The following is an 18,053-nucleotide window of genomic DNA, read 5'->3' on the forward strand; positions in this document are numbered from 1 at the left end:
AACTGACAACCTAGGGGTGCTGCTGTCAAAACCGAGATGGGACTGCATCTGTAACAAGAGAGAGGAAGGGAGGGAGACAGCACGCCTACTCTGGTGTAGCAAGTTCCAAGAAGGTTTACTCACAAAGTATAAAAACCACACGTATATATGGGAGTCGACAGGACTGTATAAGCCTATGGTGGAGGCACAGTTCCAAAAGGATGCAGCTAGATGGATGGAGGATGAGCTGCTACAAGCACAAAGTCCAGATCTCTGTGCCACTGGCTGTTAATGGGGAAATGGCTCTGACAGCCCAGTAGGCATGTGTAGTGCCGTGGCTTCCTTGTTCCCGGTGTCAATAGCCAATGGATGGTAATGTCCACCTGGAGTCCAGGGTCTCAGGACGTGTTTCAAGAGATCTTCCTCATTTGGGTTACCTGAGGAAGAGGAAGGTCCCTCAAAACGCATCCTGTGACCTTGATCTCCAGGTGGGCATTACCATCCATTGGCTATTGACACCGTGAACAAGAAAGCCACGGCACTACACATGCCTACTGGGCTGTCAGAGCCATTTCCCCATTAACAGCCAGTGGCACAGAGATCTGGACTTTGTGCTTGTAGCAGCTCATCATCCATCCATCCATCCATCTAGCTGCATCCTTTTAGGACTGTGCCTCCACCATAGGCTTACACACTCCCATGGACTCCCATATATACATATGAGGTTTTTATACTTTGTGAGTATTCATTTTTTCTCTTTTCTTTGTAAATTAAACCTTCTCTGAACGTATTAAACCAGAACGGTCACACTGTCGCGCTCCCTTCTCTTAGTTTGTGAATTTAATGACTGTTAGGGATGTTGTTGCTAGCTCTGTTTTGTACATTTAGCTGTGTTTCAGCTACTTGACTTTCTTTACAGTCTGATAAGACTTGATGTCTGCTGTCCAGCAGAATCTAGTCTGTGGGGGTGAAGCAGAAGGATTAATGTTCTCCAGAATGAACAGCTGAGCTATAGAGAGACAGGGACTTCTGGCCATGTGCTTGTCTTCTCCTAAATGTCAGCAAAGCTATTAGGTCATGAGAAATCCTTACCATCAGGACTCTGACTTCCCAGTTTAAGGATAACCCTTTGCTGTCCTGAGCAGCCAGCACCGTATCCTTATACGTTAAAGGCACATTTTCATTAGTGTGGAAAACTCTGCATGTAATCATTTACATGAGGACATAGCCAAGCTGACCAGTGCTGTTTTTTTTTTTTTTCTTTTTTCCTGCCATTGCATGTATTATGTATGAGGCCATTCTACTTTAATTGATGTGCTCCCAATTGAAGCTAGGGATTCTCATACACCCAGTCACAGATGAAAGCCAGCGATGGCTCTCTCATATATGCTGGTCTTGTAACACCATTCATGATTTAATCGTTCATAAAATGATTATTCACATTTCTTTAATATAAAGATGATTATTGCAAAAAAAAAAAAAGGTTTTGGATATAGATACGCTTTAAAGCAGGATTAAACCAATCAGCTTAATGATTTCCTAAAAGAGTTTTTAAGTTTAGGACATGCTGTGAATGATGGCGGTCACAGTTGCTTGTGCAGCACCGTGGCAACTGCAGATCCGAGGCTATGATGGCAGCTTTCTTGGCTGTAAAGGATTAGATAGTTACACTTGTATTTGATGATTATCCTTAATATAATCTATATAGATTTACTGTATAATAGGGGGGTAACATTCAGACCTAAAGTTGTAAAAAAAAGTCTGGGCCTCAAAGGGCAGCATTTTTTTTTGGGGGGGGGGGGGGGGAATACAGGCTGGCCCTTGATTCTTTATTTTTTTTTTTTTTTTTTACATCTTTCTACCCCAGGACCATTATTAAATTATATATGCTCCGCTTCTCCACAAATATGGTTCGCACTATCTTTAGAGAGACTTCAAGTCTGTAACATGCATTTGAAAAAATGGCAAAACGTGTTCAGTAATTTTAGGCTCTATTCACACCTGACGGTATAGTTTTCAGGCGTTGTTTTTTTTTTGGGGCTTTTTTCAGGCGTATGTTTTGGGCTTTTTTGCAGGCTTTTTTCAGGCATTTTTTGCAGGTGTTTGGAGGCAGGCATTGACATCTAACAAAAATGCTTGTAATCTACCAAAAAAGAAGCTCATGTACTTTTTTTGAGCTTCAGGCGTTTTGCTTAAGGTGACAAAACGCTCAGATGTGAACAGGGTCCATTGAAATGAATGGGATTTTGCTTGTTGGGCGTTTTTGAGACTTCATAGATGAACGTTTTACGAGCTGAAATACGCTCAAGTGTGAACAGGGCCTTAATGTGCAAAATGAAAAATAGAGCCCAAGAAGCAGAAGGGTTAAGATAGCTTGTCGACACAATTCTGTCATGCGAAAAATCTGTAGGCCATCATTGTTGACTTCTTAAATTTTTGATACTACAAACTTGTTCCAGATCAGGGACTCAAAGTAAAGCCTGTAAATTCTTATAATGGATAGAATTATCAGAAAGGCATCATAATGACAGCCTGTAAATATTTCACAACAGGTATTCTTTAGGGTATATTTATCCTGCTACATTACTTGGCTTGCTTTTTTGCCTCCTGCCTCTGGTGCTTTTAATGTGCTGACCATAGCTCACGCTCCCTTATTTCAATCAGGATGGCGGCCTAGTGGAAGAGCCCACTACTTCACCATTTTTGCCTTCACCAAGCCTGAAGCTCCCCCATCCCAACAGTGCACTCCCTAATCAAGCCCTTGGTGGCATGACACCAGGCCTAAACATGCAGAACTTGAATTCCTCTAGACAGGTAAGAAACTAGGAGAAATGCTTGTCGAAGTGCAATAAGCAAAACACTAGTTTTCTAGCATGTTTTGTATTTGAATGGACTTTTTGTACAATAAGGGCACTTTTTTTACACTACCTCCAAGTAGTGCTTTACATTTTACAGTAATAACTTCTAGGGAGACTTATAGGGTTAAAGAACATTTAGCCACTTGTCTGCGATTTAGCAATAGTTTGGTTGTTCTAGTCATTGCAAGGGAAATAACGGAGTAACATTCAGACTTACATTTTGTACAAAGGTCTGAGCCTCAAAGGGCAGCATTTTAGGAGGTTACAGGCTGGCTCTTGAGTCTTCTTTTCTTTTTCTTTTCTTTTTTTTCCTTACATCGTTCTTGTATGTATTCAGGGAGAAAAATACATTTGGGAATGTACGATTTCAGGGCAGAATAATGTCTAGGGAGATGCATAGTAGAAATCCAGATGATAACCATATTTTTCTTCACACAGATACAGAGTGGCAATCTGGGTATGTTTGGCAATAGTGGAGCAGCACAAGCCAGGTCCATGCAACAGCCACAGCAGCCACCAGTGCAAACTCTCAACTCATCCCAGCCTAGTCTTCGTGCTCAAGTGCCTCAGTTTTTATCCCCTCAGGTAGGTCTCTGGATCTGGTATATCCTAAATGGCTTGGCATGCTTACAATGACAAGGTCAGATGTCAGTAACCTATTTCTAAAATTTACTGGAGTACAGAATACCTGTAAGAAAGCTTTATACATTGCTGTAAAAACTAAAAATAACTCTCTCCAAAAAAGAGGATTGATGGGCAATTCCATTTTACCTGGCAGTCCTGTGCAATTATTGCCCTACCACTGAGGAGATCTAGTTACTGAAAAAATAAAACATTGGGGGAGAAATAAATGAACACCATAGAAACGGTCAACTACACCAGTTTACACCAGTCACCTCCTAAAATTTACACCACTCTGACACACAGACCAATCTTAACATAGTTACATACTTAGGTTAAGAAAATACACCTGTCCATCTAATTCAACCAAAAGTAGAAAAAAAAAAAAGAAACCGATCAGGACAGAAGACCTGTGTGTTTTTTTTTTTTTTTTTATGCTGCAGTTAAGAGGTTTTTAGGTCTGATCTATATTTAGTCAAATATAAACATTTTTTTTTTTTTTTTTTACTAACATTTTTATTGATATACAGTTTATGTGCAAGTACACTTCCTAAAGATTTCAGAAGTTTTTAGGTATTCATTTACATAGCCCTAGTCTCTTATGCTGGTTGCGTACTCCAGTTCATTAGTAAAAACTTAATAGATGATACCCATCTACCACAGTAAAAGGGTACCCATTTGTTGGCTGCATGTACTGGTGCATTACACATTTCAGAAGCTAACCACCAGTTTCTGAAACCAATTGTAACAGGCGGACAGCCAACTCAAGGCAAGGCAGGTGGATATTTATTTTCTCTTTCATTCATTGAAATACACTGCAGATCCTCATGACAAATGGGTTTTATGATACCACCTGCAGGAGCAGGATGCCATGTGCAACTAAAACTAAGTGGGCAAATTCCCCATCTGCAACTCAGCTCAATTTTTTTCCTAGTGTTTAGGAGTAAGGATTTTTGTCTCCTTATGTTTTCAGGACTTTTGTCCTGTCAGTGGATTTTATTTTTCTTCCAGTCGATTAATGTAGAAGAAAAATAGAGAAGGCCCCACTGCATATGTGGAGATGAGGACCAAATGTTGCAGTGGACCTAATACTATGTGACTTTAAAGGGCATAGGGTTACCTATAGTGAGCACACATGAGGGACAATTCAAAACTTTATTGATTTCTCAAAGATCATTAAAATGACAACAAACTGTCAAGTTATATTACAAACTAAACATCATACGTAAGGACATCCTACATGGTTCAACGTGTTTCGCAATTGAATAAATGGTAGCTTCTTCAGGAACCATCATAGTGAATCCTTACAACTTGAAAGAAAAAGACAAAGATAGAAAAAAGAGACCACATCATAAGTGTATCTGTCAATTCTCTACAATTTTCATATAGTTTAGCAGTCATACATTAAAACTTTTTACATAACATAAGTGCTCACCATCATAGCAAAGATGACCTTGGCATGCCTCTACTTGACTAGCCCGCTCAGCCCATCAGGCAGATACATAGGTCCATCCAAGTCCCCACGGGCAGGTGGGGTGTCACCCCCCGTCCAGAGGGCATTTGCAGACTGGACCAGACTTTCTATATTTGTATAATGTGGCCCTAGACTCTGGCCAGTTGTTCTCTCATCTGCTGTGTTCCGCTGTTTTACAACATCTGCTTTGGTCTCAATGCTGGTCTGTGATCAGATGTCCAAAAGTTACTAGCATTTTCAGTGGGACTTTAAATGAGATCCTAAAAGAGATCACCGGGGGCAAGAGCATGTTTCTACCTCATGCTCAAGACCAAGGTTCCTAATTCAAGGACCAGTCTTCTAAACCCTCCACATCCTGGGGACCCCAGTGTACCTGGCAGCTCACGGCCCCCCAAGTTTGCGGAGCAGCCCAGGACCACTCGTTGTCCCACCCACATCAGGGAGGGATAGCCCAGGTTCCATCCTCCGAAAAGTTCAGGGGCTTCTATTCCCATTGCGTCCATCCACTCCTGGATCATGAAAACTTTTTTTTTTTTTTTTTTAAGGTGCACAAGTTTCACATATACTCTGTACACTCAGTGATCACTTGCCTAAACCTAGAGGTTTTCTTTGGCCTGGACATCAAGGATGCTTATCTCTACATTCCCATTTTCCGCATCCATCAACAGTTCCTTCAGTTTTGGGTGGCCACCAGTGCGCCATCAGCGCTGTGAGTCTCACCAAGATACTGGCTCTTTTACTCCTCCAATGGGATATCAATTGTGGGTTATCTGGACAATCTACTCCTGTAAGCAAAGTATGCATCAAATCATTGGTGGACCTCGGACGCTGAATCTTCACAGGACAGTCCTCCTCCCTTCTCCCTGCTTGCAGTATTTCGGACTCTTCTGCACACCACTGTCCAGAGTTTTTCCTTCCGTTGGGAGAAATTCAGAAGCTGCTGCTTTTTACTTTACTTAACTTCTCTGTAAACTGCATCCATGCGTTTTGCACTGGGCCCCAGTGGTCGCTTATGCTTAGCACCTTTCCAGATCTCTGCAGCGAGAGATCCTGACCAAGTGGAACGAAGTCTCAAGGTTGCTGGACCAACTTATTTTCCTATCTCTTCTGACCAAGGCGTCCTTGACTTGGTGGCTTCATTCTCCTCTCCTGCTATCTGGGAAGTCTTTTCTCCCCCCCTAGTCAGGTGGGGGAGATGTGATGGGTCATTTGTCAGTTCAAGATCAATGATCTTCTAAGGAAACCAGCTTCCCTATCAACATCCTGAAACTCCAAGCGGTCTCTCTCCCTCTCCCCTCAAAGGGTTTGCCCGATCGGAGTCCAGATAGACAATTGCACAACCCTGGCTTTCAACAGTCTCCAAGCCGGCACCAAGAACTGTGCCGTAGCCCTGGAGGCATCTCGATTCTCTGTTGGGTGGAACTTCATGTCCCAGCCTTGTCTGTTTTTATTCTGGGAGTAGACAACTGGCAAATGGACTATCTTAGCCTCCAGAGTTTTTGATCGGGGAGAATGGTCTCTGCACCTGAAAGTCTTCTCCAGATTTGTCAACGCTGGGGCACTCCAGTTGTGGATCTCTGGCATCCCTCCTCCCTCGATTGTTACCAGGAGGGCTTTTCAGTCATCCTTATGACAGACTTACTAAGCAGGGCCTCATTTACAGATCCTCGGTCACTGATGTACATGAATGTACCCCTAAAATGAATGTACTCCTCCACCTGAATCCTCTTTCTCAAGTTTCCGATTTTCCTGCCTGCTTACAATTAAAGGTTCAACGGGACATGGCTGTTGAAAACCAGTTGCTGGAGAATAAAAGGTCTTCTCTGGCGGTCATGTCTACAATGCTTTGAGCCCAGAAGTTCACTTGTTCCATCTATTATTCCATCTGGAAGGTCTACTTCGCCTACTGTGGGTCACTGGCGTTCATCCCCACTAGTTCAGTTGCTTGCATCCTGGCCTTTCTCCTAGAGCAGGGATTCCTAAACTACAGCCCTGCGGCTGTTGCAGAACTACACATCCCATGAGGCATTGTAAAACTTTGACATTCACATACATAACTAGGCATGATGGGAATTGTAGTTCCTGAACAACTGGAGGGCCGTAGTTTGGGAATCCCTGTCCTAGAGGGCATGGATCAAAAGTCATTTGTACCGAATTACTGTAAAGATCCAGGTTTTGTCAGCTTTATGGGACATGAATCTAGTTTTGTTGGCCTCACAGAGCTTCCCTTTGAAAATATCTGAGAGATTCCCCTCTTGACTCCATCACAATGGTGGCCTTCCTAGTGGCTGTCACTTCTGCTCTGAGCTGCAGCCTTTTATTAGCAACCATTTTTTTGGTTCTGCACATAGTTAAGTGGTACTTCAACCTCGGTTGACCTTTTTGCAGAAGATGGTATAAGTTTCACTCTCTATTATTTCGATGTGGTTTTGCAGACATTCTGTTATCTATCTTCTACTGCCTCTATTCCAAGGGCTGATTTTCTTGTTCAGTCTTGGATGGCCCTAAAAAAGACTAGTGGCTTAATCTTCCACTTTTTCTAGGTGGACCTATTAAACAGTGATTCAGGCCTTGGCTCTGTCAGGCCAAGAATCTCAATTCCATCCATTCCCTGTTACCTGACATCCCACCAGGACACTATGTACATTCTGGGCGTTTCACCATTCTGCTTCTGTTCAGATTACAAGGAGTCTACCTGGTTGTCTGTTAACACTTTCGCCACGTTCTAAAGGGTTGACATGACTGCCTCAGCAGATGCCAGCTTTGGCCAGAAGGTTTTGCAGGCAGCAGCTTGAGTTCTGCCAGGTCTTGGTTCCAAGTTATTCAATTGTTTATGCACCCCCCCCCCTCCTTCCTGGCACTGCTTTGGGATTTTCGTACTCACCATAAAAAATGTTTCGCTTTATTTATTGAAGATCACTTCAATAAAGTCCTTTTTTTTTTTTTTTTTTTTTTTTTTTTTTCTTCCTCTCCCGGTGTTGTCATTAGTGCTGGGTACCAACTGAGCTGTGTGTTGCAGATGAGGAATTTGACCCCCTTTGGGTGTACCTTTTAGTTGCACCTAGCATCCTGCTCTTGCAGGTGGTGTCAAAAACCCAACAGTCATGAAGATCTGCATACAAACATTTAATCTTTTTAAACTAGTCACCTTTTGTAGTGCTTTTTGTGTTTAATAAAAGGCCATTTTAACCACAGCTGCGCTTTGCTGAGAAGGAGTTGGAACAACAAGGTTTGGAACATAATTTTAAACAACCCTGGTTTAAGCTTCACCTTGCTATTTTAAGCTCCAACCACCAAGGTGCCATACAGAGCCACAAAAAGAGCAACAGATGGCAAGAACTTGTACTGTGCTGGTGATCCTCTTTATAGCTAGCTTTAATCTCTTCAGCCCCAGCCAAATAACCCAGCTGCTGTTCAGCTGGTGCTCTACTGCTACCTGCAAACCAGCACCTTTCTCAGTCTGCAGCTAAAAATCCTATGAAAGCAATAACTTTCCTAAACTTGTTTTCTGCATGAGGCTAGGCATTCCCACACCCACATGAAAAAAAAGTCTGGAAATAAGTTGTTTAGGCACCAAGCAGTGCATAAAGTGTCATTCACCCGTACAATGACATACATGTGTTTTTTATATGTGCATATAGTACATTTCTAAATGCATATAAATACATAAATTGATTATTAAATGGTATAATTCACACTGCATTTAGATAAAATAGAATTCTGTGTGTCCTTAGTCAGATTAGATACTTTGAACACGTCTATACACTTGTAAATGCAAGTACACCTAAATGCAGAATAACTTGACCTGGGAAACATTATTTCTCCTCCCTTTTAAATAAAGCAAATGGAGGAGGCTAATGTAAATGCCTTATGGAAGGTTGGGGGGGGGGGGGGGAGCCTCTCTGCTACATACCCATAACCTTGTATGTATAGGTATTGTTAGATCAGCCCTTTTACCCACAAAATATGCTTTAATGACTTGTGCCACAAGCGAGAGTCTAACAGACATGTAACAAACCTCAACACACTTTTGCTGCCCAGTGTACTGAGAGGTCAGGATTGTGAAATGTAAAACGGTGTCTATAAGCAGCTCCCAGGACTGCATATTGCAAGTCTGCAACGCTCTGTTGTCCATATCGCAGAGTGCAGAGGTTAGGAGTGCATATTGCAGAGGGCGCAGGGTCCAGGCCTGCATAACGCAGAGTGCAACACTCTGGGGTGCATAATGCAGTGAGTGCTGAGGTCAGGACTGCATATTGCAGAGAGTACAATGCTCTGGGGTGCATAATGCAGTGAGTGCAGAGGTCAGGAGTGCATACTGAGCAGGGTTCATTCAAGACTGCATACCGCAGAGTGCGCAACACTCTAGGGTACAGTGCATAGTGCAGGAGTCAGAAATCCCTTCTAGATTGTAAGCTCTAACGAGCAGGGCCCTCTAGTTCCTCCTGTTTTGAACTGTATTGTAACTGCATTGTCTTCCTTCACATTGTAAAGCGCTGCGCAAACTGTTGGCGCTATATAAATCCTGTATAATAATAATAATCCATAATGCTCGGGCCACGTTACAGAGTACAGCCAAAAATGATTCCCTCCTCCCCCCCAAAAGCCCATATCCCCCACAGTACAGATCTCCCTTAACATCCTCTTCCCACACTTCAACACAGCACAGATCCTTCAGTCCAGACATCCCTCAGTACAAACACCCCCTTTCCCCCCCAAGTACAGACCTCTCAGTGCAGTCTCTCCTCCCTCAGATCAGATGCAGTGGCACTCCTCTCCTGGTCTCTGTCATATGACCAGAGCAGGGAAAAAGCCTTCCCATGGCTACAAACTACCACGGTCAAGAGCAGCGGGTATCAACTCTCTGGGGGTGCTGTGGCTGCCATAGCAACTCTAGAGAGTCAGCTTTATAATGCGAACTGCACCCCTTACAGTACGCCACCTAGTTCATTAACCTGGGCAGCATGTGTTTATGTGAGGTCTTTTATCAAATTGCTTTAAAATCACAAATTGACATTTTGATATTGTTTAGACAGTCGTGTAATACGCTTCTGGTTTCTTGTTCCATTGTAGGTTCAAGCACAGCTTTTGCAGTTTGCAGCAAAAAACATTGGTCTCAACCCTGCACTATTAACCTCGCCAATTAATCCTCAGCATATGACCATGTTGAACCAGCTCTATCAGCTGCAGTTGGTGAGTAGCAACTATCGTAATCTTTCAGTAGACCTTTACTGCAACCTGTCTGTTGCCCATGGTCAGATTATAGCTGTAATTGGAATATGCATGTGAAGGTCTGATAATATACACAGCAGACTTGTTTTCCTTTTCCCACTTTGTATAAAGTTGAGCTTATAATAATCTGTATTCCAAATCCTCTCGTTTGTGGTAGCCTTAAGGCAATACCTAAAATGATGCTTCAGATAGAACTGAAAAGTTATGAAAACAAAATTGTGTGGTTGTGTTAACAGCAGATTCCATTCTTACATTAGGACTGAAATGCATGGTTACCATTATTGCAATTTCATGCCAAAAAAAAATGTATTTTAGGTAAACCATTTTAAGCAATGATATTAACCACTTCTGGACTGGAAAGTTTTGCCCCCTAATGATCAGGCCATTTTTTGCGATAGGCACTGCGTTACTTTAACTGACAGTTGTGCAGTCGTGCGATACTGTACCCAAATAAAATTGAAGCCTTTTTTCCCCCACAAATGGAGCTTTTTTTGGTGGTGTTTGATTCTCTGATTTTTTTTTTTTTTTTTCGTGCTGTAAACTGATAATTCTGAAAAATAAAAAAAAAACAATATTTCCCTTTCGTTCATTGACGGACACAGCTCGAGAATCTTCTTAACCATTGGGTTGTGCTGCCCACTACAGGAGTAGGACACTAGGCAGGAAAAAGCTTTACCACGCCTATGGGGCAGTCCCAGAGAATATACTCCCACACTCTGCTATAGGCATTCAGTTTTTTTTCTGCCTAGTCAGGAGTAAGGACCTATTTCCTTGCTGGGATCTCTGGTCCTAGCATTTTTTCTTTTTTGAATTTAATTTTTTCCTCTTAAATTATTTTCTGTTCCTGTGAGAACAACGATCAACTGCTGGACTGGGCGACGGACTGGATATTCTAGATTCTTAAGGTCTCCCCAGTCTGGCCAGTGAGCGCACGCAGGCCTCGGCTCCGGACTAGGTCGGCCGCGACATAGCCCCACTAGACGGGGGCTGGCCTGCGAGTTAAACGTCTCACGAGGATGCATACGACCTTGTCCTGGCCTGAGTTGCAATAGGTGTCTTGGCCCACAGCAGCCCCATTCCAATGGTGCTGTGGCCTGCCCAGAGCGGTGCCTTCCCGGTTCCATGGTGTGGTAAGTAGTGTCTCCCTCTCCCCTGGCAGTCTTTTGGAGTTGACTTGGGCCCCTCCCTGGGACGGTCAGACCCCCAGGTTCCCCCCAGCCCCTCTAAACGGTCACTGGGGGTCTTTCGTCCCCTCCCTAGGTGCGGTTGTGAGCTGGCTTTGCCACATGCTCCTATGGGGGGTTGGCTGTAGTTGCTGCTGGCCAAGCTGCTCATGCTGACCGTGCGCAATGGGGGTATGAGCAGGGTTCTACAAGAAAACGGCAAGAGAAGGGCGCACCGACCTTGTGCATTACCACTTAAAAGTTTATTAAAATCAAAGAAGGGTAGCGTACAATATACTCACAAACGTAGCATATGAACAAGCATATAGGAAATGGGCACCGCTCGCTTCCAGGACACTTCTTTACTGCTGAATGGCCTTGTGGCGATTTTGGCTCTGAGGAAGAGGGTCCTCCCTCGAAACGCGTAAGCCACATCAGGTTTTGAGGACGCCATCACGCTATCCAGCAGTAGAGAAGTGTCCTGGAAGCGAGCGGTGACCATTTCCTATATGCTTGTTCATATGCTACGTTTGTGAGTATATTGTACGCTACCCTTCTTTGATTTTTAATAAACTTTTAAGTGGTAATGCACAAGGTCGGTGCGCCCTTCTCTTGTTGTTTTCTTGTAGTGCCTTTTGGATACCCTTGGTCCTGAGGGGGGCAGCAAGACCACTTCTTTTGTGTCATAAAACCGCCTAGAAGATACACCTTCCCGCATACCACTTGAGCGCAGGAGAGATATTGTTTTTTGGTATGAGCAGGGTTCCCTGCCATCCTGGGGGTTGGTGACTAAGGCAGGGATGTTCTCGGGGCTTCCTGTGGTGGTTATTGGACTGGGGGAGTGGATGTTTTATCATCCGCAGGTACGCGCCTCACACAGTCATAAAAAGTTAAAAGTTAGGCTGCGGCTTTGCTGCCTACTCAGCGGAATCTATGTGAGGCAGCCCCTGTGAGGATGGCTGAAGCCACTGCCTCCCGTGTGGCCATCCGCCTTCCCCTCCACTGCCCTGAATGGTCGGATCCACTGGGGCTCGCGCCCTGGCCGCGGCTTGCAGCCTACTAGGCCATGTGGCTGAGTTGGGCGCTGCCGTTGGGGGGGGTGGCCTCAGTGGGTCTAGCTGAAGTTCCCAACTCTCCCCTTGGGCATCTGCCGGACTGAGGATCCATGCTATTTGCGGCTGGGCCCCCACAAGAGTTTAGGCCTGGGCCATATGGTCAGCTTGGCACCTCCTTGAACCGGTTGACGCTGTGGGAATGCTTCATTTTTAGTGACCGTCTTGCTGCCATTGTGTGAGCGGGGGTACACTGCCTGTGTGTCCGCATCACGGCGGGCGGCCCACTTTTAAGGTGGGCTATGTTATATTATGTCCTCCTATAGTGGGCTCTTAAGCGACCCCCTTGTCTTTTGCGGGGGTCTCATAAGTGGTCCATTTGTGGACCCTTGGCTGACGTCCCCTTGCGGGATAGCAGTCAGCGGTCTCCCGTGATTGTTATGTTTCGGGGTGAGCTTAGTATGTAACGACCCTACTGGGTCTGCGTCCACGCACTTCGCGTGCTCTGGTAGTGAGGATGATTCCTCATCTACTGCAGCTGCGCATGAAACGGCGCTCGTGAATGCACTGATTGTATCGGTGCGGGCAACTTTTAAAAATGGAGGCTGCAGCTGCTGCTACATCGGAAGCGTCTGGAAGACTTACATTGCGTGGTGCGAGTTTCTTGGGGGTCATTCCCTTTCGGTGGCTTGGATTTTGGCATTCCTCCAATGAAGTGTTGAGCAGCGCCTGGCCTTGGGTACACCGACAAGGGCCAGGTTTTCGGCCTTGGCCGTCTTTTTACCATCCTTTTGGCTATGCATTCTTTGGTTCGCACCGGTATTTTGGGGGTTTGCCACTTGGCTCCCCCAATACTGTCTGTTACCTCTGTGCGATCGTAATTTGGTGCTGTCGGTTTTCCAGTAATCACCTTTCAAAAATAATTTAATAATTTTCTTGGTGGCTATTTCTTCTACACGCAGGGTGTCAGAGCTGGAGGCCTTGTCGTTCACCTTACCTGGTGGCTCACAGAGATAAAGTGGTACTTTGCCCTTGTCAGTCTTTCCTAAGGTTGTTTCTGGTTTCAGTCTGAATGGAGACATTGTGTTTCCTTCCCTGTGTCCTAAGTCTAAACATCCTAGGGGGATTGCCTTGCGCTCCCTGGATGTGGGTCGGGCGCTCAGGGAGTACCTTGCGGCAACCAAGTCGTTTAGGAAATCAGCCTTACCGTTTGTCCTTACAGATGGACCTCGCAAAGGGTTGGTCGAGTCTGCCGCGACCATTTCCAAATGGACAAGACAGATGGTGGTGCAGACATATTCCATCAAGGGGTCAGGTTTTTCTGTTCCCTGTTAAGGTGCTTTCTATGTGGGGCGCTTCGTGCCTCTTGGGCTTTCCACCATCAGGCGTCAGCGATACAGGTTTGCAAGGCGGCTACCTGGTCGTCTGCACACTTTCACAAAATTTTAAAAAGTGGATGTATTAGCATCTGTGGATGCTGCTTTTGGCCGCTAGGTTTTGCAGGTCGCTGTTTGAGAGGACCTGGTCATTTTTGAGGGTGTGTTGTTTTCATGTGAGCTCCAGTTGTTCCTGGTTGAGCTCCATGTTACCTGGTTGGCTAGGTTTAGCCTTTTGGGAATATTTTATACTGTGTTTTTCCCACCCCTCATGTTTTAACACTGCTTTGTGGACACAGCACCCACCCCTCTATTGAGTTGGGTTATTTTTCTTCTGACACTGCTTGCAACAAACTGAATGCCTATAGCAGAGTGTGGAAGTATATTCCCTGGGACTGCCCCATAGGCGTGGTAAGGCTTTTTCCTGCCTAGTGTCCTACCCAATGATTAAGAAGATTCTGGAGCTGTCAGTCAATGAACATCAGATAAGGATTTTATGGTTGGACAAAAATCCATTCTTTTATTTACTTTTCTGCTATAAAACATTCCCAATAATAAAAAAAAAAAAAATTTAAAATCATTTTTTTTTCATTATTTTAGGCCAATATGTATTCTGCTACACATATTTGGTAAAAAAAAAAATCCCAATAAGTGTATATTGATTTTGTTTGCACAAAAGTTATCGTGTCTACAAACTAGGGGAAAGATTTAGGTCATTTTTATTTTTTTTTTAACTAGTAATGGCGGCGATCAAATGATTTTTAGCGGAACTGCGACGTTGCAGCGGACTGACGTTTTTGACACTTTGGGAGGACCAGTGACATTACTACAGTAATTGGTTATAAAATTATGCGCTGTTACGGTACTAATGACTTCGGCAGGGAAAGGGGTTTAGACCAGGGGCGATCAAAGGGTTTAAGGTGTCCCTAGGGGATGCTTTCCAACTGTGTGGGGGATGGGCTAGCTGGATGAACAGAGACCTGTGTTCCTAAATAGGAGGAACACAGAATCCCTCTGTTCATTACTGACAGAACAGCGGTGCGGCAGACCGCCGTTCTGTCTCCACGGGGAGCGATCGCGGATGCCTGGTGGGCATTGCAGCCACCAGACCCGCTGATTGGCTCCAATCGGTACATGCGCATGCCCCTACTAGCTGTCTCACGAAGCAACTTGTAGGTATGTTGTTTTGCGGGACAGAGCCGACCTGGCGCAGAATAAGTACGGCAAGTGGTAATGTTAATGGCCAGTTAAATGTTTTCATTGCCCAGTTTCACTGGTTACGTATTGGTACATTCTGGCTTAATGGTTTCATTGTCTTCAGTCTGTCTGACCCACTTCTACTCACACCTGCAGGCGTATCAGCGTTTACAACTCCAGCAGCAGATGTTACAGGCTCAGCGTAATGTTTCCGGACCCATGAGGCAACAGGAGCAGCAAGTAGGTCAAACCTGCTTATCTGGCATACACAGCTCTGTCTCTACTCAAGTGTTAATGTAGATTGCCTTCTGTACTGTGTTGTGGGCTGTGTATATTTTGTGAAAGCCTGGCAAATGCACTTATTCTGTACAGTATATGAAATGTATTTTATAAGTTTATGTAATATAAAAATTGGGTATCTATATGAGCACATAAAAAGAATGCATGATTTTTCTGTGTAAAATTGGAATTTCTCTAGCGCTCATCGACAGACGTAGTCCTCGGTGATACACCACCTTCGGGTTATGTTACCTCCGCAGGAGCAGGACTAGACAGGAAATTAAAAAGCTCTGGCCACACCCTAGGGGCAGTCCCAGAGGGTATATCCTCTCTCTCTCTGCCTCAGCAAATCAGTTATTTTCTGTCTAGTTAGGAGTAAGGACCTAGATACCTTGCTGGGATCTTAGGTCCTGGCAAGAATTTTTTTCTAAAAGGATTTTTAGACAGCTTTTTTTCTCCAGTGTTCCTGTGAGATCTTCAAGCAAGAAAGCTGAACTGGGCGACGGGCTGGATGTTGAGATCCGGTGGTCACCCCAGTTCAGCCTACGAGCGCGTGCAGGCCATAGCTCCGCGCTGGGTCGGCCGCGACAAAGTCCCATTAAAAGGACTGAACCCGCGAGTTAAACGTCTCGCTGAAACGCCAAAGACCATGAGTCACGGCGTCCGTATCGGTCGACAGCCCTCCCGCCCCGGTGGAGAGGGGTACTGTCAGGAGTTGGTGCCTGCCTGGTTCCGGTATGGTGAGTAGTATGTTCCCCCTTTTTCCCTGACGGGTTTTGTGGTGAACGCGGGCCCCTCTCTGTATGGTAAGAAAGAGTTCTTTCTATCCTATAACATGTCACAAATCCTCCTACTTTGAGTGTGATTTATGTGTGCAAAAAGCCAGGAGGCTTGGTTTGGGAGCTAACAATCTATTGTATACATGTTTTAAAGATGTAATCTGTGGCATTCTGGGAATCTTATGGGTTAAGTATAAGCTACCTACCAGTCAGAAGCCACGGACATGTAGACTGCCTTCCAAATCAGATCTCCAGCTATTAGCAGGCCTCCCGAACGGCCATGCGGTCCGCCAGGGCCGGTACCGCCAACCACGCCATATCCCCATGCAGAGAGAGTGTTGTGTGCCCTGCAGCACACCGCTAGTCAGCACAGGCCGCCGCCATTTTTTTTGCTGGATCGCACGAGCCGCCATTTTGGCGTAGCCTCGTGTCTCCAGCATGGGGGCGGCCATGTTTGAGGTGATCCTACACCTCGTGGAGCTTGGGGGAGGCGCCGGAAGGCGTGCAGAGGGGCGGAGCCGCCTCCCTTCTTCCTGGGCAGCCAGCCAAAAGACTTCCTGTTTGTCAAGACAGCGCTGTAAGCTGTTGCAGTTTAACTCTGAGCATCAAGTGGTGAGCCTGGGGGTCTATCTCTCTCTCTCTCGATCGATAGGGATCCCTAGCAGGTAACACTAAGGGGCTTTTTGTGGCGCTGGGGGTCAGAAAAAAAAAAAAAAAGTTTTTTTCTTTTGAATTATATTATCCAGGAAGTAACTGGAGTTATCATGGACCCTGCCACACATATTCCCCCACCTGTTTCCCTCGAGGGGGCCTCGGGACCCGCCGGTGCACAGAGTATAGAATCATTTACAGCAATTTTGGAGTCTATGGTGGCTCGGGTGGAGGCGGCCTGTCAGGGACGGGGGTCAAGGAAGCGACCCCCGCCTACCCCTATACCAATCGACACCTCTGACTCAGATTCAGAGATGGTCACGGCAGTTGCAGGTTCCTCTGCAAGGGCTGTTATCCCAGGTAAAGCCCCCTCAGACAGTGAGGAGGACGCTTCTTCTCCTGCTATAATTCAGGAAGAAGCATTGGTGGACGCACTAGTTGTGGCAGTGCAAGAAACCTTAAAACTTGAGGCTTTACCGGCAGAGGCAACTGAAACAGAGAGGCCTTTCGGTACGAATAAGCCCATCAAGATGGCGAAGGCTTTTCCGGTACCTAAATGTTTTGGTAATCAGATTAAAGGAGAATGGGAGCATTCTAAACGTACCTTTACTATTTCCAAGCGTATTGCTAGACGCTATCCGTTTGAGGAATCCATCATTAAGAAATGGACGGTACCACCAGTCGTGGATCCGCCTATTTCCAGGCTGAATAAAGCCACGGTTATTCCAGTGGAGGACACTTCGTCCTTTAAGGATCCGGTGGATCGAAAGATAGAAGCAGAGTCCCGCACTATCTTTTCTCTGATAGGGTCAGCATTTAGACCAGTAATTGTTATTGGTCTAGTTTCCCAGACACTTACGGAATGGGCGAAAATGGTACGCCAAGATCTTAGGGGAAAAGATATTCCCCAGGAGACATCTGATTTGATGGAACAGATCATACAAGGGCTACGGTTTATCTGTGACGCAGCCTTGGACACAACTCCCTTATTAGGGCATGCATCTAAGTTAGCAGTGATCCTCAGACGTGTGCTGTGGTTAAAATGCTGGTCAGCTGACCTAGGTTCCAAAAAGACCTTGACCAATCTCCCTTTTCAGGGGAATCGTCTATTTATATGCCACTGGGGGCAAGAGCACTTTCTTGCCACAGGCTGCAAAAGCTAAGGGACCTCGCAACAAGCGAGGACCTTTCTTTACCGCCCATAAAGGGCGCCCGGCTGGTACTAGCGGGAAAGGCAAGACTCCTCCAGGAGGATTCAAGAAGGGCTGGTCGGACAAGCAGAGGATCAACCCAGCCAGACCCGAAGCAAAGGAGTACACAGCCTGAAGGTGCGCCCCCACCCGGTTTCAGGGTGGGGGGACGTTTTCACCGGTATTCAGGACATCAGATCGA

The 18,053-nt window shown here is 45.4% G+C and overlaps 1 protein-coding gene across 3 annotated transcripts in view; it reads left to right on the forward strand.

Moving 5' to 3' along the window:
- LOC309566747 (trinucleotide repeat-containing gene 6C protein-like) overlaps positions 1-18,053 on the forward strand; it is a 456,012-nt gene that overhangs the window by 412,715 nt on the left and 25,244 nt on the right. For all 3 annotated transcript variants that reach the window (XM_082272022.1, XM_082272023.1, XM_082272024.1), the window contains 4 exons: positions 2,644-2,793; positions 3,276-3,422; positions 10,006-10,125; positions 15,109-15,192. In XM_082272022.1, coding sequence (XP_082128148.1) covers positions 2,644-2,793; positions 3,276-3,422; positions 10,006-10,125; positions 15,109-15,192 — 501 coding nt within the window. The remainder of the gene's footprint in view (positions 1-2,643; positions 2,794-3,275; positions 3,423-10,005; positions 10,126-15,108; positions 15,193-18,053) is intronic.

The sequence above is a fragment of the Pelophylax lessonae genome (assembly GCF_965119305.1).
Source record: "Pelophylax lessonae genome assembly, chromosome: 11".
Lineage (NCBI taxonomy): Eukaryota > Metazoa > Chordata > Amphibia > Anura > Ranidae > Pelophylax > Pelophylax lessonae.